The 22836-nt window shown below is 34.1% G+C and overlaps 6 protein-coding genes and 1 non-coding gene across 11 annotated transcripts; 3 read left to right on the top strand and 4 right to left on the bottom strand.

Moving 5' to 3' along the window:
* Positions 1 to 239: 239 nt before the first annotated feature.
* LOC8285329 (phenylcoumaran benzylic ether reductase POP1-like) lies at positions 240 to 2353 on the bottom strand. 2 transcript variants are annotated; one of them, XM_015715386.3, is made up of 5 exons: positions 1977 to 2350; positions 1643 to 1777; positions 1030 to 1267; positions 611 to 814; positions 240 to 505 (listed from the first exon to the last, which is right to left on the bottom strand). In XM_015715386.3, the coding sequence occupies exons 1-5, from the start codon at positions 2157 to 2159 to the stop codon at positions 354 to 356; spliced, it is 912 nt and encodes a 303-aa protein (XP_015570872.2). In that variant the 5' UTR covers positions 2160 to 2350; the 3' UTR covers positions 240 to 353. The 2 variants fall into 2 exon arrangements, with proteins under 2 accessions (XP_015570872.2, XP_048233573.1); XM_048377616.1 differs by lacking the exon at positions 1643 to 1777 and having other exon boundaries at positions 1977 to 2353.
* Positions 2354 to 3601: 1248 nt separating this feature from the next.
* Positions 3602 to 6078, bottom strand: LOC8285327 (probable pinoresinol-lariciresinol reductase 3). The gene is made up of 5 exons (XM_002512871.3): positions 5860 to 6078; positions 5619 to 5753; positions 4798 to 5035; positions 4503 to 4706; positions 3602 to 4064 (listed from the first exon to the last, which is right to left on the bottom strand). The coding sequence occupies exons 1-5, from the start codon at positions 6046 to 6048 to the stop codon at positions 3898 to 3900; spliced, it is 933 nt and encodes a 310-aa protein (XP_002512917.1). The 5' UTR covers positions 6049 to 6078; the 3' UTR covers positions 3602 to 3897.
* A 17-nt stretch (positions 6079 to 6095) lies between these two features.
* On the top strand, positions 6096 to 8182 carry LOC8285326 (syntaxin-112). Of its 2 annotated transcripts, XM_002512870.4 has the most exons (3): positions 6096 to 6441; positions 6894 to 6966; positions 7102 to 8182. In XM_002512870.4, the coding sequence occupies exon 3, from the start codon at positions 7128 to 7130 to the stop codon at positions 8016 to 8018; it is 891 nt and encodes a 296-aa protein (XP_002512916.1). In that variant the 5' UTR covers positions 6096 to 6441; positions 6894 to 6966; positions 7102 to 7127; the 3' UTR covers positions 8019 to 8182. The 2 variants fall into 2 exon arrangements, with proteins under 2 accessions (XP_002512916.1, XP_048233574.1); XM_048377617.1 differs by lacking the exon at positions 6096 to 6441 and having other exon boundaries at positions 6456 to 6966.
* Positions 8183 to 9124: 942 nt separating this feature from the next.
* On the bottom strand, positions 9125 to 11924 carry LOC8285325 (laccase-11). Its single transcript, XM_002512869.4, has 6 exons — positions 11432 to 11924; positions 11175 to 11326; positions 10808 to 11052; positions 10586 to 10714; positions 9581 to 10504; positions 9125 to 9490 (listed from the first exon to the last, which is right to left on the bottom strand). The coding sequence occupies exons 1-6, from the start codon at positions 11525 to 11527 to the stop codon at positions 9360 to 9362; spliced, it is 1677 nt and encodes a 558-aa protein (XP_002512915.1). The 5' UTR covers positions 11528 to 11924; the 3' UTR covers positions 9125 to 9359.
* A 1175-nt stretch (positions 11925 to 13099) lies between these two features.
* On the bottom strand, positions 13100 to 15005 carry LOC8285324 (putative pectinesterase 11). The gene is made up of 5 exons (XM_002512868.4): positions 14703 to 15005; positions 14448 to 14607; positions 14110 to 14298; positions 13738 to 13973; positions 13100 to 13448 (listed from the first exon to the last, which is right to left on the bottom strand). The coding sequence occupies exons 1-5, from the start codon at positions 14945 to 14947 to the stop codon at positions 13238 to 13240; spliced, it is 1041 nt and encodes a 346-aa protein (XP_002512914.3). The 5' UTR covers positions 14948 to 15005; the 3' UTR covers positions 13100 to 13237.
* A 2462-nt stretch (positions 15006 to 17467) lies between these two features.
* LOC112533812 lies at positions 17468 to 17557 on the top strand. The gene has a single exon (XR_003078171.1). It is a non-coding gene; the product is annotated as a small nucleolar RNA U30 (small nucleolar RNA).
* Positions 17558 to 18725: 1168 nt separating this feature from the next.
* LOC8285323 (universal stress protein PHOS32) lies at positions 18726 to 21497 on the top strand. Of its 3 annotated transcripts, none has more exons than XM_015715493.3 (5): positions 18730 to 19873; positions 19957 to 20036; positions 20881 to 20999; positions 21087 to 21170; positions 21257 to 21497. In XM_015715493.3, the coding sequence occupies exons 1-5, from the start codon at positions 19642 to 19644 to the stop codon at positions 21264 to 21266; spliced, it is 525 nt and encodes a 174-aa protein (XP_015570979.1). In that variant the 5' UTR covers positions 18730 to 19641; the 3' UTR covers positions 21267 to 21497. The 3 variants fall into 3 exon arrangements, with proteins under 3 accessions (XP_025012049.1, XP_015570979.1, XP_002512913.1); XM_002512867.4 differs by having other exon boundaries at positions 18741 to 19873; positions 21087 to 21163; XM_025156281.2 differs by lacking the exon at positions 21087 to 21170 and having other exon boundaries at positions 18726 to 19873.
* Positions 21498 to 22836: the final 1339 nt, after the last annotated feature.

Below are 22836 nucleotides of genomic sequence, written 5' to 3'. Positions count from 1 at the left end.
TGCCACTATTAATCCAATCAATTAGAGTGACAGGAGTGAGTCCTCCAAATTTGATTTCATATGTAATGCTCCCAAGTTGATGCCATGAATGAAAAAATCAATGACAAAGGTTTTTTTTTTTCCTTGCAATTTAGATTTTAGGAGCTCCTCCTCATTTTTGATTGCGACACGATGAGTTGAGAGATTTAATCGAGCATATGATGAGCAAATCATTTGAAGCTGTTAACAAGATAGCAGGCTAAGTTAAAGAGCTCTCTTAAGATCATTTAAAGTTGATCTTGGGCTTATATGAGCATTCAACCGCAACAATTGCAAAATTGTCAAATGCAAGAGCAAAAACTGATATTGAAGATTCAGACAAACTGATTCAGGTACTCATCCACACTAGTATATTTGACATTAGGATAAAGTTCAGAAGCTTCTACTCCCAATGATGGTTCAATCTCGAAGTTGGTTTGACCTCCCTTAACAAAAACCGCATGCTCCAGTGCTAACATCACATTGCCTACAAGGAATCACAGGTTTACTAGTTAGATTTTGTGGTGGTCTAAAGTTCAATCAACCAGACCAGGAACCTATGCTGAAATTTAATCAGTAAAACTTCACTGACCTGGAGTATTCTTCAGAACTTGTTCCTCAGGAATATATTTCCTCTCAAGGGTTTTGCCCATCTTTTTCTCCCATAGGGACACGAGATCATTGAATGAGATGATGTTCTGAGGAGGGCTAATATAGAGTGTTTTATTCAAGGTTCTTGGATCATCAACTGCTCTAATAGTGTAGGTACCGATATCATTTTCCTCGTTAAAAATGGCTGTTGATCATAAGATATGCAAACAAGTAAAACCAATTTTAACCTTATTAGACATACAATGTAATTTTGCAGGTAAAAACCAAATTAACAACTGATACTTCTGATGATTAGCATCATCTAACATTCTCAGCTTGTTTCAGAACTGAATATGATGTGCAAAGAGTATGCATTTGGCCATTTACAAGAAACTTCTCAACCACATTCTGAAAATTTACCTTTTGCATTTCCATCTCCTAATATGACAACTTTATCTCTTGGGGGAGCAGTAATTTCAGGCTGTGCTAAATTGTAAAGAAAGTAGCCTGCAAAGAAGTTGCAAGACACATAGGTGTATGGTATCCCTTCACCCTCAACAGCTCGCCGGATTTTAACCTTGGTGTCATATGATGTTTTTGCAGGTTCAACAGGGTGAACACGATCCACATCATTTCCAAATTCTGAAGGAAAAAACCTCTGGATAGAACGAAGCATTTTCACAAGTATAAGAGCTCAATGAGTGTATCTGGAAAGTCTGAAAATGAAAGAACTCAATCATTGTGTTTCAAAAGCCTAAAGGTGCTAAAGTTCAATTCTTACGACTTGAAGAAACCGAGCCATCTTGAAAGAAATAAAATTATGCAAAAATCAACATAAGATTCTCAACATATCAATTAAAGTTTATATATGGATTCCAAAGAAGATTTATTGTATTTCAGTTTAAGTTTACATATGTTATTAATTTCTCTCATTATAGGCAAAAGAAAAGGGTATTTCTGAATCTAGAGGAATAATTAAACACCAGAAATTAAGAAATGGAAAGGCATAATACCAAACCCAGATAGCATTAACCTTAACATTTCCAGCTTCTTTAATGGCAGCAATGATCTTGACTTGATCAGGCAACAAAGCATGGCCTACCGTAGAAATCACAACATCCACTTGTTTTATTGCATTTACTAAGCTCTGGTGATCATGTAAATCTCCCTGTTTATATAACAACCAAAAAACAGTCTGAATATCACCTTAAATGGTTTACTTAGTTGCCTAGTAAAATATTCAACCAAAAATCAAAATCTGAGAAAACCCTTTCCAGATTTATAGATGTAAACTCTTCTAATGCATGCATTCTGAACCTTGTTACCAAAAACATCAAGTAACTTGGCATAAATTAAGAGATACTGACAATGAGAAACTGGACGCCTAAATTCTTGAAGGTGGTGATGATGGAGAATCTGTGTGGATTGGAGAGAGTGGAGTCTCTAAGAAGAGCAAAGGTGGGATGACCAGCTTTGGCACTTGCTTCCACGATGAATTTGCCTATGTATCCTGTCCCTCCTATGAATAAAATCTTGCTCTTATCTGCCATCTTACCCGATTTTCAGGTTAATCTATGGCCAAATTACAAGTGGATTTTCTAAGGACAACTGGCAATAGAAGCATAGAATTCCAATGTCGAGCATTAATTTCAGCTTTTTCTTTTTAATATTTCACTCGCTCCATTATAAATAGATAGATTTTTTTTTCTTTTTAATTTATTTCAAATAATAATTCATAATTTTTTTAATTATTAATTTAGTAAGTAATTATTAAAATACATCTTCACTAATTTACGTATTATATATAATTAATTTTTATAATAATTATAAAATTAAAATATCTAAAAATATATAAAAAAATTATAAAAGTTAATGATATTAACTTATAGAATCTAACATATTTTTAATTAGAAGATATATTAAAAGTGGATTTACAATGGTGTTTTCTAGCTGCTAGTTAGTTGGATATTAAGATTTAAACTCAAAATTTTGGTTAAGTTAGAAAAGACGTTACCATTTCATTTATGTATTTTTCGCTAACAAAATTTTAAAAATCTGCTGAAGTCATGGATAGATGGAGGGGAACAGATGGAGGTTCCCTGACCCTTTGGATGATGTAACTTTGAGTGCTTCGACACAAGTCTCTACACAATACAAAGTTGATTTCAGCAGCATTGACAGCATTGTATGGAAACGTTCGGGTTCAGGTTAGTTCTTACTTGCAGGTGCTTAGCAAGGTATTACACGGACACACACTAAAGTCCCTTGGGCTAAATTGCTTAGGTGGAAGATCATTAGCTCTGACGGCTCCAGATTCTCTAATAATCATTCTGAAAAATTTGGAGGGCAATGTCTTCAGGAATATCTGGATGATAGTAAATAATGCATGTAATATCAAAAGAAGTATTTTTGCTCGAGGAGAGAGGTTCGTTGGATATGTAAAAACGGCTTCTGTCCTTGGCAGAATAAGGAGAGTGGCTTTTGCTGCCACTGTCTACTACTAAATTTTGCATCATGCAGAAAAGAATTTTTTTAGGTAAATTAGGAATTTATGTTGTAAGAGGCAGGGGAAGTGTTATAATTTCCAGATTAATAGGTAAATAAATGGCAAGATTATGACATTTACGTGATGATGCTGTCGTCGTTTCTGGATCAGGAACACGCCCATGTTCCCGCCATTTGTGTTTCGTGGGAGGTTATAGACATCTTACTTCTTATAGCCACTGTCATTTGTAATAAACTGTTCTCGAGTCAGATGCCAATGCAAAACTCTCTGACCCATGTCCATTTGAATCTGCTTCCTCTCTCTGTTATGTAGAGATTTTGATAATTGCAAGTTCACTTAGCCTAAGATTACATGTGTAGAACAGAGTAGAATACCCAACTGGCACTAGTATTTCACATTATAACACAGTATTATGAGCTACAGAAGGATATAAGACTTGCTATCGACCCCAACAGCACATTAACAATGATCAAACTGAGAAACAACTCAACGAAAATCTGCCAGAGTCAAGATAAGGACTGGCATGATGTTGATAAATTGAATGGAGTACGAGGTTCCGACCATCACAAGAACCAATTATTCAAGAGAATGCATATGATACAACTAACTCCAAGCACTTCACGTATTATTATGAGAAGTACATCATTGTATAAGCTCTTACATTCCCTTGCAAAAATACTTCTTAACATTCCGATCAGGTTCTGGAGAAAATATCTTCGGCCAGTCCCTAAATCAATTGTAGCAAGCAGATAAAGATGCTAGAAGTTAAGATCCTTCCAATGTTATACTAAGGTCTCCAGATACTCGCTGATCGTAGTGTATTTTAACTGCGGGTATAACTGTGTCCCATCTAACCCTCCAGAAGATTCAATATCAAAGTATGTGTGATCTCCTTTAACGAAGACTGAGTATATAAAAATCAGAGTCATATTGTCTGGATATGGAGTCTCTGCAATGCAAGAAAGAGTAAATCAAATATTGCGAGACATAAGTTTAACGAAAGGAGAGAGTTAGAGAACATGAGAGAGGAGGAGACAGGTCCATTCCATGGATCTATGGACAGACAAGCCCATTCCATGGATCTGTGGACAAGAGCAATCTTGTGCATGTACTAGCACAAGTCAAAGGTCCCAACCAATGCCAAAGCAAAGACAGTAAAAATGAGAATGTATGAAAATAAGTTATTTCAAGTATAAAAAACATATTCTATTATATCGATGGCCAAACCTAGTTACTATCATATTCATTTTTAATCTAATGGAATTTACATGCAATGTGTAACTAATTAATCATGAAAGAAGTTGTGTTTTGTACTCATTTGCTCAAAAAAATAAAGGAGGGGCCTAGTCTCTAAGTGAATGCTATCCATATAAACAAGTTAAAATACCTTTGATTTTGACAAGAAGTTGGTCTTCTGGTATATAAATCTTTTCAAGCTTTTTCCTAATCTTGCTCTCCCAAATCCCAACTAGCTCATTTATTGAGTAGACATTTCCCGGTGGCCTCAAATACAGCACCTTGTTTGATGTACGTGGATCATCAATAGCACAAATGGTGAAGGCAGCAACATCCTCATCCTTCACAAAGACGCCTGCAAAGAAATTGCATTTATTAAGATACCAGTGCTAAGAACATCCTAAAAGGTCTGATCAACTTGCATAATTGGATCTTGAGCATTACACCTTTAACATTTCCATCTCCGAACACTGTGACCTTGTCCCTGGGCGGAGTCATTAAACCAGGCTGAACTAATGATGGAAGTAAATATCTCATTAAAAAGTTGCAGCAGATGTAAGTATAGTGAATGCCTTCAGCTTCTACAAGACGCCGAATCTCAGATTTCCGCGAATAGAAGTTATAGTCCATGCCAGATATTTGAACTTTATCTGGATCTGCTCCAAATTCTGATGGAATGAACTTCTGCAACAACTCATGTATGCATCTATCTTATTGATCAATAAAACAAGTCTTTTATTGAGGATGCGTGCTTTCCTCTATCTTTCACTCCTCGCGTACATGCATAAACACTTCTTAAGCATGCAAAGCACTATAATAAACAGAAATGTAAAAGAGCAAAATTACTATACTATTTCTCGAACATTTCCTTCATTGTCATTGTTACCAGTTGATATTTCCAAATCAAGGTTTGGGCCAGGACAACAATGGTAGTTCTTAGCTTATGCATCTATGTTCTATTCCAAGCTGTCGGCAAAACGAATTTTTCAAGCCTTTCATTATTTGTTTCTCTGAGTCTGAAATTAAGTAGATATTCTATATTTGGTTACCAAAAGGGGCTAAAAGTTAAGTATATAGTTCATCCTTTGTCTATGAATATACCAGGACTCCATCTTCTTCTGACACTGTGCCATTATTAAAGCAAATAAGAAAAGGGGGAAACAAATTCAATAAATTAAATATAAAACGACTCCTAGAGTTAAAAAAAAAAGACAATAAAAATATCCTAAATCATTTCACAGATAAAGAATAGAAAGAGAGTAACAACCTTGATACACCCAGCTGCTTTAATAGCTCTAATAAGAAGTCTCTGGTCAAGAACCTGTTTTGATGGAATTGAACATATCACCACATCCACTTGCTTCACTGCCTCAACAAGGCTCTTCTCATCCTCCAAAGACCCCTAATAAAAAAAACCTACTCTTTTTCAAAAATTTAAATTTTGCACATAAGAACCCATACTAAACAGTAATTAAGCAAAAACCAAAAGAGAGAAAGGGAATGTGGACCTTGAGAACAGTGGCTCCAGCATCAGATAAAGAGTTAATCTTTTGTAGTTTAATTGGGTCAGTATAAGCAGAGTCCCTAACAAGAATAAAAGTTTGGTGACAGAATTTGATACTAAAATGTGCTAAATGGTACCCTAGATTTCCAGTTGATCCAATTATCAGTACTTTGCTCTTCTTCTCCATCTCCATTTGGATTCTTCAATTTGAATGGGCGGCTAACGGTTTTATTGGTTTCAGGACCCGGGTTTTGGGTCCTATACGTTGTCGTTTTTCAAGGGACAGAATGGACTTTTTCGTAGTACCCAAAACGGCTTTCCACGTAGAAACCTTTAAATTTCAAATTTTGAAAATAAACCCAAGAAAACGTAACAGAAACTCGAGCCATTGATGACCCTCCTTTCATTCATATGATTTTTGTATCTTTTTAAGTTGCACAAATTCTTTATTTCTCTCAAAACCCATTTGTTCTTCGTCCTCAGTGTTTTCTCTTCTAATCTTATACTCTAGAATCCTCAGTTTATGAGAAAAGATTAAAGAATTAGACTGTTTTTCCATTGCAAGAAAGATCATCATTTCGTCGAGGTTTCTTTTTCATTTCTTCAATTCTAGTAAATTACCTCTTCATGCTTAGTTTCTTCATGGTTTCTTTTTTTCTTGATGGACTCAGAATTTTAAATATTAGAAAAGATAAAATATGGCACCAGTTTCATATTTACTTTACCTTCTGTCACTTATGAAGCTTGTTTTTTTTTCTTTTATTAAGAAACTTTCTCTTTTTAGGTTACTGAATTTAGAATTCATAAAGCATGATATCAATGTTCCCCTCGTAGGCCTTTCATGTGTTCTGTTTTTCTTTTTTTAAAAAGAAGTTCTTTTAGTTTCAGAGAAAATTCTGTAGAGTGATAAATGGAACAGGGAAGAAATCTTAAGTCTTTATGATCTGGATACCTCATTTTTGAAACTGTGAAAGAAGTATATTTTTAATTTATGATTGCTCATGTTATTCCTTAGCCAATTCTTTTTGTTCATTTCAGGTTTCTAATTGGAGAAGCATCATAATCAATAACCAGATTTCAGTATCTTTCCTTAATTCTTGATCCATTTGTGGTATCTTTTTTCTTTCTGTAAAAAAAAAAAAGAAACTTTTCTTGAAACATATTCTTGTTTCTCTTTATGTTTTGATTAGCATTATTATTATATTAGCGACGTTTAAGTTCTTGAGAATTTAACTTTCTTTTGCAGGTGAGTAATTATAAATCATAGTAAGAATGAATGATTTAATGACTCAATCATTCCTCAGTTACGTAGAACTCAAGAAACAGGCCATGAGAGATATGGAATCTGAACCAGATCTTGAGATGGGTGAATTAGATCCTGCTGATGAGAAGAACCTGACAAAGTTCTTTGAAGAAGTGAATGGAATCAAGACTGAAATGGAAGAGATCACTAATCTCCTCCTCGACCTTCAAGACCTAAATGAAGACTCAAAATCTACTCACAGTACTAAAGTGCTTAAAGGAATTAGAGACAGAATAAACTCAGATATGGTTACAATTCTTCGGAAAGCCAAGATTATCAAGTCAAGATTGGAATCACTTGACAAGTCTAATGTGGCTAATCGTAGTTTGTCAATGGCTTATAAAGAAGGCAGCCCTATTGATAGAACAAGGGTTTCCGTGACTGATGGATTGAGAGTTAAGTTAAGAGAGATGATGCATCATTTTCAAGCATTGAGAGAACAAATTTTGAAAGATCATAGAGAGGGACTCAAAAGGAGGTACTATAATGTGACCGGTGAGCATCCGAGTGAGGAAGTATTAGAGAAGATGGTTTTGGGAGGTGGGAAAGAGAAAGTTTTTGAAGGGAAAGTAGATTTAGTTTTGGAGAATAAAGAGAGGCATGAAGCTTTGAAGGATATACAGAGGAGCTTGACCGAGTTGCATCAACTGTTTCTGGATATGGCTGTCTTGATAGAGACACAAGGTGATGAGATTGACAATATTGAAGAGAATGTAGCTCGTGGCAGGACTTATATTAGTGGTGGTACTAATGGGTTATACTATGCTAAGCAAATGAAGAAGAATAGGAATTGGGGATGTTGGATTGGGATTGTTTTGCTGGTTCTAATGGTAATACTTGTTTCTATACTAGCTTCTTGAAAATTTTTTGGAGGCCATTTTTGGGTTGGATGAAGTGTTTTATTTTCTAGCCTGCTTGAAGGAGATTTTCTCCTGTGATTACACATACAAGCAATAGATGTTTTTCTCATGAAAGATGGAGTTTTGTTCTAGTAAAGTGATTCTATTGTTTCTGTCATTTTGAACTTCATGATGTCTCTTCATTCCACTGTCCTTTTGTTGTTTCCTTGAGATTTTGACAATTGAGAGAATTAGTTTCTGTTTGATATATTAGCAGGTTTCATCACCTTGAAATACCAAAGATTGTTTTAGGTATGAAAATTGAGCTCTTTCAATGAATATGGATGTTTACTTCTCTCTTTTTAATTAACATTCCGTTTTTATATCCGGCATGTTTTCTAGGCAGTACATGTTCCAGTTTGTTGTTTGTCGAAGACTAGCATGCCGCATGTAGTACTGGTTTATCTCTAGAAAGAAAGTATGCCAGAAATCCAGTTTTGGGGTTCTCTTACAATTGATTAAGCTATGACAATTCCCCATTTTGGCTGCCATAATGAAATGTCAAAACGTTTCTTTTTAAAGCTATTCCTTCTTCTGTTCATGTAGCATTTAAATTTAGATTGTGGCTAAGGGTATGAGCAGGACATCTTTTGAGCGCCTAATGGCATTCAAATAGAGTTAAAAAAAGAGTTCAAGAGCTGGACTGTCGGAAGAACATTAGCCACTCTTACTGTTGTTCATTGCCCAGGGCCTGCCTGGGCTATCAAAAGCAGATAAATCATTTTAGCACTAAAGGGGTTGCTATTGTTCTAACTTCATTCTCATATTATTCAGAGAATCCACATTTTGATGTAGTTCTATTTGCAAATACTATTGCACCAGAGAGGATTGCTATTATTCTAATTCAAGTTCAGGGCATCATTCATAATGTTGTTACTAAGGGTTTTACTTTCTGGCTGCACCATAATTTTTTATTATAAAACATAATTTCAAAGAATACACATATTCGTATCACCGTCCAATATTTGAACATTCTTACAATCTATGCGGATTCATATTACATCATATTCTTAAATATATATGTTAAAATTAAGGATAATCTTAATTTGACCTAAAAAACTACTCTGTTGGACTTAAAATATGTGGCCGCTATGGACCCAGAAATTTATTGCACAATAATTTGAATTTGAAATACAATTACAATTTCAAATGTTTAATTCTTTTCCTCCATTTAATACATCAGCCTCTAATCTAATTCCTGGACTTTTCAAGCATTTATGCCTGAAAATAATAAATTGAAAAGATGGTTAATGAATCCAAATTCATTAAAGAATCCAAATTCAGTGTTTAGTTTTGGAAATTCTAACAAGGAGGAAGATCCTTGGGTGGAGGCATGACGGATAGATCTGGTCCACTTCCATCCTCAACAACGAATGCTGTTTTCAAACCCCATCCTGTATGTAGCTCCAAGTGACAATGCATAAACCACACCCCTGCAAAAATAAACAAAGGAAAAGAAAATCAAGAAAATATTTTTTGATTAACAGGTTCATTGGAAAACTTAAGTAGTTTTCAGTGCATACCTGGATTATCTGCCCTGAACCTAATGGCAGTCCATCCGCCAGTAGGAACACCAACTGTATTTCTTTCAGGAGGATCAACTAAGTTAAATTTTGCTGGATCTTTTTTAGGATTAAAGTTTCCAATCCCAGTTCCAACTACAAAGAAATTATAGCCATGCAAGTGAAAAGGGTGTGATTCAACAGTTAGAAGATTTGTATCTTGTAGCACTAATTGCACAGTTGAATTGTATGCAATTTTACTAAGCCTTGTGCCTAAGGTAGTCCCAAGATTTGCAGTCAGAGGTGCACCAGTATAATTGAAAGGTGTTGGTGGTTTATCAGGAAAATCTGTTCTGAATACTCCCTTTATGTTGAAGTAATGAGCTTGAAGTAGGCCAATTTGAGGCATTACAAAAGTTATGTTGTTTAAAGAAGCAGTGAGTTGGGTTCCATTTAAGCACGTTGGACAGAGATTTATTCCTAAACCAATTGTGTAGAAAAGATGTCTGTCAACTTTAAGTGGTACATTTGCAGGAAATTGTAGTGTATTAAGGCTTTTAAGCTTGGAATTGTAGCTAAGGGCAAAAACTGTATCATTAGGTGCAGGAAGCTGAGGAAGAATAGGGAGTACAGTATTGGGAATGCCCTTGTATTGTAGTATAGCAGTGGCAGTCCTGTTGTCAACGGAAAGTGGTGCATCCATGAAAGGCCTTGCTGCCATGAAATATCTGTTAGGTGCTTGTGTTGCTTGAACAAGAACATTTGTTGTTTGGCCTGGTGCAATTAATATTGCTCGAGTTGTAAAGGGTTTTGTATAAACGGCATCAATTTCTACTACTGTCAGATTGTGCCCTGCAATGGCAAAGAAAAGCTCATCGTTGAGTGCAGCATTGATTATCCTCAGGAGGTATGTCTTTCCCTGTTCAACTTCCATGGCAAAAGTATCTGCAAGAAAATCGTGAAAAGTGAGAATTAATGCAGCTACTTATGATGTGCTTTGCAAAACATGTAAACTAAGATTCTGACGTTTTTCGGAGCATGGGAAGAGGGGTCCAGGCTTCCCATTAATGGTATGCGCATCAGATGCATTTGGAGGCAGTCCCATCTTATTCCCTTGTTTAACAATCTGTTCCACATCATTGTGCCACCATTCTCCTGCACAACAATTATGCCAGAACCAATGGTTTAGAAGTCAATGTATATCTATCTTGATTAGCTTATACAACTTTATTAGTCCACAAGTCCCACCTAAAATGAGGAGTTCTTCCCTCTGTGGCTGAGGAAAAGGAAATGGTGTCCCTGGTTTAGGCATGATAACAATAGCACCATAAACAGTAGCCCTTAGCCATAAGATATGTGCATGCCACCATAATGTTCCTCTTTGCCCTGTTACGTTGAAGTCATAGGTATATGTATGGCCTGTCTTGATAGGACATTGTGTTATATAAGCAGGCCCATCTGCCCATCCATTACGAAACTGCTTTAATCCATGCCTGCACACACGAAAAAGTTTCCATTTTTATGATTACTTACAGAACCTGATGTTTCGGGTTTACATTAATTTCCTCGTGATGTCAGAGCATCTACGCATAAGATAAAACATTTAATCATATACCAATGAATAGACATGTTATATTGTGCGTTATTGGTCACATTCACGAGAACCCTATCTCCTTCTCTGACATATATTGTTGGCCCTGGAAACCTCCCATTTACTGTAACAATGGGCTTGGCGTGACACAATCTACTTACATTTCTCACTTGAATCTGACAAAAAGCACAAAAGGGTATTTCACCAAGAAAAAGCAAAATCCAATAACATTACATAGAAGAACTAAAGAAACCCTGTGCATGATCTTAATTACTACTCACATCAAATTGGTATTTCTTGACAGCAGCTTCGACCGATAGAGAGATGAATCCAATCAAGCAAAGAAAGAGAAAATGAACTCTTGTACTTACAGCCATTTTATGTTGGTTTGAGTAGAATTATGGTATGATATATAATATGATGTTGTGATTGCAGTCAAGGGGGTCAAAAGAAATCTTCTTATAGAGCTCGAAAGATGCTAGAGAGAGAGAGCACCAGTTTGTTAAAAGAGAAGAAGAGGAGAGGTGGTGGTGGTGTTGAATTAGGTAGAGAATGAAAACCAAAGCTTGTAAGCAAGATAGTGATAGAGACAATTGAAGGGTACTGTTAATTCAGCTTGAAGAGGAGACAAAGAACAGCTGAAAGAGAAACCTCAATGTATTTGTTTACTGAAAAAAATGGTAGTATATATGGTATGACATGAGAGGTACTGTAAGCCAACCGTGACCACACCCTTTGAGCTTTACCGTTAAGGAAAAGTGACTGTATTAATATATTCTTCTCTTTTTCTCAAAATTTTCTTTCTGTCTGTCTTCGTTTTCTTGTAGCTCTTTCTCATGAGGAGTGATGTCAAGGTAAAAAAGAAGATTAATATGTATATGTAAAACGCAAAATATTAGTAAGGAGTGAAGGTTACTAGTTCCTTTCTTTTTTGTTCTTTTAGTTAGTTTTTGTTTTCCTTTCTTAACAGTTTGGTTATGTTCAATAAAGGACCTTGCTTCTAAGCTTTTATATGTTTCTAGTGATTTGGTGGTGTCTTTAAATATTAGATATTGTATGTGAGACAGCTTGGAAGTAACATTTCTTACTATTCATGATAACTACTTATTGTTGGATGTAAATACATACAAAATTTCAACCTTTTCTTGTAGATCTCCTTCAGTTATACGTACAGCTACGTGCTTTTTCCATATATATAGTTTCATCAAGAACTTTAATTAGTTAATCAGGAAAAGGAATGATAAGATTTTGAAAATGTTTACTTTGGATTTAGCAAGAGAAACAAAAGAGTCGAGGGTTGCCAATCAAATTTATGCATGTGAGTTCAATTTACACTTTTATAGAACATAAGATCTCTTCAGAAAATGATTCCGATGAAATTAACTCAAAAAAGAATCATTTTCATTTTGATATGATATCTTAGTAGCACCTATTACCCAAAGCAAGTCATTTTTGCTTCTTTTCTTTTGTCATATTAGATTTTCTCTGAAAATATGAATATATACATGAATCATAGAAACTACTAATATTAAAATCTCTTTTGTATTTAAAATTTCATTTTGCTATTTTTATTCTTTTATTTTTTTCTCGTGACAAATATTCAAATTTCAAAACCCACTTTTAAAATTTTACTTTCTTCACCAAAAAACAAAAATTCAAAATTTTACAATAATTTTATATTTTAATAATTCAAATATATGTAATACTTTGTCAGTAGGAGTATATGATATCATCAAATTCTCTTTAGTTAGTTTTCTCAAAATAAAATCAGAATTTAAGTTTTAAAATTGTGACATTCATTTACATTCTCGTTTTTATATTTTAGGAGAGCCATATTTTCTTATGACTAAATTAAAAATATTAAGCAAGAAAAATTTAAAAAATATTGCACGATAAAGATAGAAAAATAATTTATCATTTATATATACACATGTATTGCTGTACAGATATCAATACCTCTTTCATGAAGAGGGAAATAAATGAAGTAATATTCACAGTAAAACTGAATAAAACAATTAATATATATATAATTGGTAAGTAGAGAGAGGGGTAATAAATAAATAATAGGATGTAGCTATGAAATCTTTCTAGTTGTTGCCAAGATGAGCCTTGACAGTCAACTTTAAGCCTCTTCTTTTAAAGTAGGCTGGATCAGGCCTAAGCCAACTTTGACCCCCAATCATGTCCTTGGTTAAGAAGGGTGCAGCCTCTTCAGCGGATAACTCATGTGACCATTCAACCCTCTTTGATTTAACTACTCCAGGACCATAACACTTGTATTCCGCATAGAACACCGTACTGTCATCCAAGAAAACATAATAAAAATCATTAATCGATTTTAAGAAGTAGCACCAGGAAACATACTTATGAAGAAAATGGAAAAAAAATATATTCAGATGCTTGGATTATTGTTTATTGTTTAGTCTAAAGGGTCATTAGCTTTATCTTTGTCTCATACACAGACTTGAGTAAAAATATTCTGCTATTATACTCGAAGTAATCTTGTGATATGATATTAAACTAGTTATTGGGACGTGCATTAACTAAAGAAAGGATGGATTAAATATATGTACGTGTGTATTTATACCTTTGCCTGGTTTGGCCAGACCAGCTATCCCATCCAGGCGGGACTATGACACCAGACATGTAGCTAAGGGCAAACACGACTCTAGAATAAGCACCCCATGGCCTCCCTAAATAGGCACTTCCAATGCCAGTGATCTTGCTACCCAAGAAGGTGAAACCTGTATTGTCTGACTGAGAAGCTCTGTGTTGAGCAGTAATTGATCCATTGTTCCTGGAAATCGAATGCAGATGGCATTTCTGTATGCACACAGATTGAGATATATATGTGCGTTATTAATTGATCAACATTATTCTACTGATTTAGCATTCTTTTTGGATATTATATATATATATGGATAAAGACTTAGAAACATTGATTTAAGTGCCAACGTACTTCAAAGAGTGAAGCAGCGTTTCCGCATATGAAATCAGTAGCTCCTTCAATGTAGCAATTGCTATAATAATGTGATCCTGTTTCGTCCAAGAGAGTGTCTTGATAAGAGAGAATTCTACAACCATAGAACGCAGCTTTATCTCCTGATACCCTTAGTGCAACAGCTTTGTCACCACTCCCAAATGTATTCTGTGTAGATAATAAACATATGCACATATGCAAACTGTTTAGTCATTGCAAAAGTTTAGATAAGAAAAAGATGAAGAAATAGGCTGCAGTTACACTCCTGCAAGGAACTAAACGAAAGGAAATATGTATATATATATATATATGTATACCTGAATTGTGAGATATCGTCCGACGAAATCAGAAGCCAATACAGATAGTGTTGGAGACTCATATATATCCCCTCCAGCGCTCCATGTGATTATGGTATTGGAGGCCGTAGTGCCACTCAATGTTATGAAGGGCTTATCAGCAGGAACAACAACTCGTTCTCTACAGATTGGAAACAAAATATTATAGAAAAACGGTTCAGTGAGAACATGCACAGACACGTAATTATTTATTATCTTGGTATTGCAGATACAAACCTGTATATTCCAGGCTTAACCCAAATGAATACTAATTGAGAGTTATTAGGAGGAACGGAGTCTATGGCATCTTGTATTGTCTTAAAATCTCCTTTACCAGATTGATCAACCCTTATGAGAATGGCAGTTGACAGGTCTATGGAAGCTGTGGCAGCAGCAGCAACGGTGGAAGCTAAAGCAATTATATATGCTAAAATGATAAAAGTGTAACCACAAATCTTCATTGTAGCTGAACCCGTGTGCATATGTGATTACTTTCTGTCTCGATCGGCTAAAACCCAGAGGATATGCTAAAAAGGGTTATTAAATTATATGAATTAGTGAAGGAATGAAGCAAAAAGGTGCTTAATCTAATGTATATATATAGTGATTAGGGAAGACCTTCGCCGATTTCTTGCTGTTGAAGCTCAGAGAAAAGGCTGTCCTAACGTAAGCATGCATGCAGATCAGAGATATTATTCAAAATTCAACTGGTCAGAAGAACAATTCATTCTGTTCCATATATCATGTATCTGAATTAATAACACTGAAGTTTATTAATTAGAAACTAAGTAATAATATCATCTGCCACATAAGATATATGAACGAGTTGAGTAACAGTGGTGGTGGTAGGCGGTTTAGAATATAGTAAATGAATTAGCAGGTAAGGTTGCTCCAAGACATGAGTCAGTCCCGATCCACACTTCTAAATGCATGCATATTTTCAAATAATGAATCAGGATGCATGAGTTGATATCAAGCTAGGCACATTCGTTCCATTAACCTTACAAATTGTCAATCTTTTTTTTTTTTTCTGTTCTTTTTTGTTTAAAGATGAAGGAAACACCCAGAAAAGGACCAGTAAATTTTCAAATTTTGAATGCAACGCTCCATCGTTGTATTTCTTCAAACCTTAGATGAGTAATGAAAATTACCTTGAATATTTATATTAGTAAAAAAAGAAAAGAAAAGAAATGTAATGCTTATTATCTCAATGGTAATTAAAGAGTTCCTGTCTATCTCTTATATGCATTCTCACACAGACCTTATAAATTTTGAAATACATTATGCATGAGGAATTCAAAAGCCCAAAAAGAGATTCAAACTAAAAGATTACCTATAAAATTTAATTATTTTTTCAAAAAGAAATATACCTGTAGCCCCTCAGAAATTATTTATATATCTCTATATAGTTCTTAGCATTTTATGTACTCATATATTAAAGATTGGTCCATCTGCTAATAATTTTGAACCTCAAAGTTCAAATCTAGAATTAAGATAATATAAACAAATGTCAAGAAAATTGCTTCAAGAATGGATTTTATAGAGTTCCTAAATTATTAAGAAGCACATTTGAGTTTGCAGGGATATATGTGAGAACTTGAAAAATTAAATAAATAAGAGCAGCTGCAACCATTTGAACAAGTAATTTCAGTTTAAAGGCATCGTGTCCTGAAAACCAGGAGAAGAAGTCATAGCGGCAGCTCATTCTTGGTATGTTAATTTTTGTTCCCACTAACAAGCAACACAAGAAACTAGACGAATTAGTTTCTCTAATTCGACTAAACTATATAAACTAGAGCTTGTCTTATACTGTCCCGAACACAAAATACTTCCAGCTATAAAACAAGCTTAAGCTTATCCTTTTCTGTTGTTGCTGGTATCAAATAGTTAAAATATATATATCAATTATAAATCCCTAAATATAGAATACTTATATTAAAAGTTTATTTGGTTTAAAGTCATGATTGAAAATAGAAATATGGAAAAAAAAAATCGAAAAAGTTAACTTTTATATATTATTTGGTTCAATGTAAAATGAAAATCAGATTTTATTAATTTTTAATATTAATAATAATATTTAATTTATCATATATAAAAGGATAATATAAATATAAATAATAAATTGTATTTTAATTGTTTGATTATTATAATTGATTGAAATCAAAGAAATGTTATTTAGGCAAAGGAGAAATGGGTGATTTCTATTTATAGAATAAGATAATTACTCCATTCCTAATATTATTTATATCTATTTTTCACGAACCAAATAACTCTTAAATACTATTATTTATAATTACGGTTTACATAGATAAAATCATAATATAGAAGTTCTAATTATTTCTCTCCCTTAACAAAATATTTGGATAGAGATTTTTCAAGATTTTCTGGAGTTTTATAAGGTTTTGAAACCTCCAACTCTTATTGAAAATTAAGGTTTTGGGAAGCTTTAAAAAAAATCTTCAAATATGTTTAAATTGGCAGGTTAAAAGAGATTAATTTACCATCTATTTTTTATAAATAAAATAAAATTTAAAATTTTATCTTACCTCTTTAAACTTTACTTCTATTTACTTTATAATTTTTTATTTTATTTTTACAGTTAAATGGTTGTGAGATTGAACCTGAACCTGAGGTCCAACTCTTTTGGGCCAGAATCTTTACAAATTGAACCCTGGCTAATCGAAATTACGGCCTCAAACACTCGACATGGTTTAGCTATGAGGTCCATGTTCCTTCACAAGGGTAAAGAAGAAAAAAATGACGAGTTTGGAGGACATTTGAGTAAATATACGAAAGGAGGAGTCATTAATCCTCTCGCTATTTAAAGAGCAGAGCAAACGCAAATGCAAAAACCCTAACCTAAAAACTCTCGACTCTGTTTGCAGCTTCTGTTGTACAATTGGAACAGGGATCTGCTGTTCCGTTCTCTATCTTTCTTCTACTTATTCATTACTATAAATGATCAATATTATGAATCTTAGCATAAGAAAAGAGAGAAGGGATGCTGTGATGATGAGATAAAAATAATCTCGTTAATCTGATACCTATCATTATGAGGACAAATCCTCTTTCCATTCTTTAGTTTTCTGAGCTCCCTTCTCCTTTTCTTTTGTACGATTCTTGTTTTCGTTTTTCTTATTTTTGGCATGAACTATGAGTACTGCTTCTGACTATAAATTCACTGAGATCTGTTTTTCTTTTTCTTTTTGAATCTGTATGTTTTTTTTTAACCAGATTGAATGTGTTTCCGGCGAAATTAGACTTGGGTAAGTCGGGGTGGGAGGGAGCTATGCCCATAAAATGAAAACCAGAAAAAGAACCCCTAAAGTTTAACCTGAATAACACTCGAGTCCTTGCTAACTTAAAATTAGCGATTTTGGATGTCAGAGATTTGTTAAACCTATATATTTTAGTCCCTTAATTATGAAAGTTTAAATGTATACTGCACTAACATTTGTAATCATGTCACTCTAATTTAGTAAACATCTTGCATTTTAATACCTAAATTATTAAAATACAATACACTTAAATCCTTAAAATTGTCCGCATTTCAAGAATTACTTTGTAAAGACTCCATTCTTTTCTAGTAAGTTTTGAAATTTTAGCGACCGAGGTGATTTTAGTTGGGGTGATTTTGTAATTAACCTTTTACAAATAGAATTACAAATATCTCTTTGAGGTTTGCCCTACTAATGCATTTGGTATATTGTTTGATAAAATAGTGTTCTGGTTAATCAACTCTTAGTCTAAAAAACACAGAAATGAAAGTGTGTGATAGGACAAACCTTATGGAGGTGTCAAAACTTTTTTAATTAAAAATCATAATATTTGACATTTTTAGGTGTCAAAACTTTAATTATTTCAATATCAGAAAAATGCACCACAATAAATGGCATGTAGGACAGTTTCTTTTCCCTCGAAAAACTGTATCATTTCCTCATAATATTTGACATTTTAGGCGTCAAAACTTTAATTACTTTATTTTTTATAAGAATTTAAAAGCAGTTAAAAGAAAGATAATGAGTATGAGAAATGAGTTTCTATTTTATTCAATTTTTGATTAGTGAGAAAATGAAGTAAAGTTAGAGATTTTATTTTTCACATTATTAACAATCGGACGTGAAATCTTACAGCAAAGAATTACCAAAAGTAGTATAAGGTTGGAAATAGCCTAAAAACGAATGTCTGGTGTCTTCTTGTAAACGGGCTTGAAGCTTACGCTTAATTCAGCCCATAGGCTTACAAAGAAAAGGAAATATTGGACCACCAGAGGTACTCCAGTCAGAAATGAAGGTCCTGTTATATCATCAAATTTACAGGCGGACGGACGGTGCCATACCCAATTCTCTTAACTTACCAATTTGAACCGCAACAGCCATTAGCAACATAAATTCCTCTTTAATTATACTCTTCCTATGTAACCAGCTCCTTCCACCAATTTCTGTCAAGTTACAGCATCTCATGGGAAGGCAAGCAGTATTGAGTTCTAAACATCGCTGATCGGACCAAAGCTAGCAACCATCCTTGCACCTTACAATATCAAAAACCCACAACCTAAACAAAAGGGTACTCGTTTAATAAAACTAAACCCATAACACCATATCCACCAAAAACACACAAGAAAGAGAAAGCGCCATTGTGTAAGCTTTTACCCACCAAACATTATTTCTACCAGTAGACTCAAAGTCGAAGTATAGAAAATGATAGGCGGGAAGCTTCGAGAGAAAGAGAAAAATAGACAACCCACCGAACACCTTTTGTTATTATATATCAAGATTTTTACATGTCAAAGTCCTTGTACTAGGACTACGACTCGGAATAGATGACTCAGTTACAAGCTTCGCTTCCTATGGGCTTATGGAAAAAGAAAAAAAAAAGAAGAAAGTAACGGAGATCCATGGTCATAACGTGCGAAAGGCATGTCTTTCTTTTGTATTTTTCATTGAACTTTGTAATTTTCCTAGTTTTTTAATCTAATATTAACACATGTCAAACAAGCCACTTTCGGCGGCTGACAGAATTGTCCTTGATCAATTTACCTTCAACAAAACCAGGGTAAAACGAAAACCATAATCACCAATAGACAAAAAAAAAAAAAAAGGATCTTTGGAAATATAGCACAAAAACAAGGAGTGGAGTACAATTGGAAACAAAAAAAACAAAGTAGGAAACAAAAATGGAGGTACTTAATGAGGAGGAAGAGTACGATTGGAAAGAAGTGAATCTGCCATCATTGATCCCAATAGTTCCAGAACCAGAGCTTGAAAGGGAGAGTGGAGAAAGGAGAAGAGGCAGAGATATACTTATAGCTATCGATCATGGACCCAACAGCAAGCATGCCTTTGATTGGGCTATGATTCATCTTTGCAGATTAGCTGATACTATCCATCTTGTCCATGCTGTTTCCAGTATGTCTGTTTTTCTGTCTTTTTGGGTCTTTTATTGTTTGGAATGATTGGGGTCGATTTTCTTATTTTGGGTCTATCTTTAGGTGTCAAGAATGATATTGTGTATGAGATGGCTCAAGGTCTTATGGAGAAGCTTGCTGTGGAGGCTTTTCAAGTTGCCATGGTGAGTGAACCACCTTTTTCAGCAGATTCCAACAGTTTATGTTAAATCACTTGAAATTTGGCTGCTAGATTTTGAGCTAATCTAAGTAAATACCACATCTTTTAATTTAATTGTTCGAGATGAATTGAATGATATCTTGGATTTGGAAAAGGTACTAGAAACTTTTCATTTCTTATATGTTCATCTTTTGGATTGCAGCTATTATATACCAGTCGAGCTAGGCAAAATTATTTTAGCATTCTATTTTCACCTAATAATTATATTCCTTTCTGATGCAGTAGAACTATTAAAAGATTCAAGTTGTTGAGATTTGGAATAAACGCTTGATTGCTAGGTTTATGTGGTTGATTCAGTGTACATCCTTATTAAAGTTACGGATTAGACAACTCTTTGCCACTTGTTCTTCATTTATATCTCCTATTCCTATTCCAATATGAATGGTCATTGATGAGTTCAAGGATTCCTTCCCGTAGTTGGGATTTGGCAATGGTCAAGGATACCTGCCAGCTAATTGTTCTTATAAGGCCAAGGTCTCAAACTACATTTTTGGCTCATTATACAGATTCCATGGTGCATTTCTTTGTTCCTTGCAAGTTGATTGCTAATTTTTTGAAGGGTTTGAAATATCACATACGGCTCCCAACGTATGATGCAATTTTGCATTCATAATCTTTTTTGTTTACATTAGCTTATGTTGTTAATGCTCTAATTCAATCATTCACATCGCCAAATATAATAAACTGCTGATCTTAATCAAGAGGGATCATAGCCAAGCAAATTATGTCATGAAATAATTTAAAAATGGCATAATTCTCTCACATATTTGTTGATTGTATTGAAATAGGTGAAGAGTGTGGCTCGAATCGTGCAAGGGGATGCAGGTAAAGTTATTTGCAAAGAAGCAGAAAGTTTAAGGCCAGCGGCTGTGGTTATGGGCACTAGAGGCAGAGGCTTAGTGCAAAGGTACTCTATCTCTATCCATCAACGTAATGGCTTTTAGTTTTTGACAGTTCATCTCAATTTTAAAAAAATATTAATTTTTCTTGACAGTGTACTGCAAGGAAGTGTGAGCGAGTATTGCTTCCACCACTGTAAAGCAGCACCTGTTATAATTGTTCCTGGGAAAGGTCAAAAGTAATTCTGAAAAGGAATTCTTTTGATGAGTTAAAACTATCTTGGAGATTTGTTTTAAATTCATCTTATTTTCCTTGAATTTGCAGAAGCTGGTGAGGAATCATTGGTACAGTGGAAGTAATAGCATTATCATAAAGCAAGAGAAATGGTTGAACTATCTATAAGTTTGACATCTAGGGTTGTGAAATTTGTGATGTTATTGTAGTTTCTTGGTTGGATAGAATGCAAGGTCTTCCAAGAAGAAAATTTATTTTTATAACAGAGTGAGAGATTGGAATATGTAACTTAACACTTTAGTAGAACACTTTAGATTTGTCGATTTGTTCATTATCATGGTTCTGGATGCATGGATTTGATACATAATATATTGATAGAAACCATAAGTAGATCACAGGGAATGTCTGATGCAGCTTGTCAAGATGCTGCTAACTTACCGGCTACTTAAGTCCTGTCAGCAGCATTAGTCAAGATTGGTTGTTCTTAGTTTGCACAATATTTGGATCTTGAAGAGCATTCGTCAAACTGTAATGCATTAACAAAAGGCAGTCTCTGCTACTTGCCAGGGATTTTGCAACAACCACTTTTAAAATTTCATGACATGTATTTTTCTCCAATACATGGAATTTGAGACTTATCCTGCATATGTTGGGGTGACTGGATGTGGGGATACATAGTAGTCTCACTCAGAAAGAGCTTCATGAAAGCTCTTCTTTGCTTAGGAAAGTATAATTTAGTTCTGCCAAATGGTATGACACAAGAAAGAAAATGAATTATAAGTGGGCAGTGGGATTCCTTGTCCACATGAGTCCCAGAAAGCATATTTGTGGCCGTATGTATGCATGTAGTAAAATCTTTGCTGATCTCAAAAAATTTCAGTTCGAACTTCACTCATCGATTCTCTCTTCACTAATATAATGTCTCAGATGATTATGAAAAATTTACATAAATTCCAGAATATACTAAATGTCCAGTTAGTATATAGAGCTTAGGGTTTAAGCAATGGAAATGTCTCAAGTCCCTACCTTTTAATCCATTAATTTTAATGAGTTAATTTCATTTATTGATGAATATTCTAAAAGGTTTTTGTAATATAAACTACCAAGTTAAAGAACAAGTTAAATAAGAGTTTTAACGTCTCCATAAGAGCGATGGCAACTTAAAATGTGACTCTTATCATTTCCCTGATCTCGAGCAAGGGTTTGCTCCAGTGATTTTAAAGCTTTTCTGGGATGAGATTTAAGCAATTTGCTTGCTATTCTATGCAAGATAGTGTCAAAGATTATGTTAAGGTGGGTTTATTTTGCATATTCTATGGCCACGCATAAATAATTATGAGCCTAAGATTTAATGATAATTAATAGTTGGTGCTCACTGTTTTATTTATTTTTTTTAAGAAATAAATAAGATAGCTTCAATATGAAGAAGGCTAGTATTGATAAACACTTTATCAAAAGTTTATCTCGTTAAAATACTTCCAAGAAAGATCTAGCAAAGAAATCTCAAAGAGAAAAAAGAGTTCAAATGAAGAAACTAAAAGAAAAAGAGTGCAAACGAAGAAACTAAGCCAATTGAGGATGATAGCTTACTGGTAAAATGTGCTTTCACCACACAAAAAAACCTAGATTCGATAACTGGGAGACGGTTTTTTTGAGACATTTATGCCTCT

Source organism: Ricinus communis, chromosome 8 (genome assembly GCF_019578655.1).
Source record: "Ricinus communis isolate WT05 ecotype wild-type chromosome 8, ASM1957865v1, whole genome shotgun sequence".
NCBI classification, from domain to species: domain Eukaryota; kingdom Viridiplantae; phylum Streptophyta; class Magnoliopsida; order Malpighiales; family Euphorbiaceae; genus Ricinus; species Ricinus communis.
Note: the sequence above shows the minus strand (reverse complement) of the source record. Positions and strands in the feature narration are given on the sequence as shown.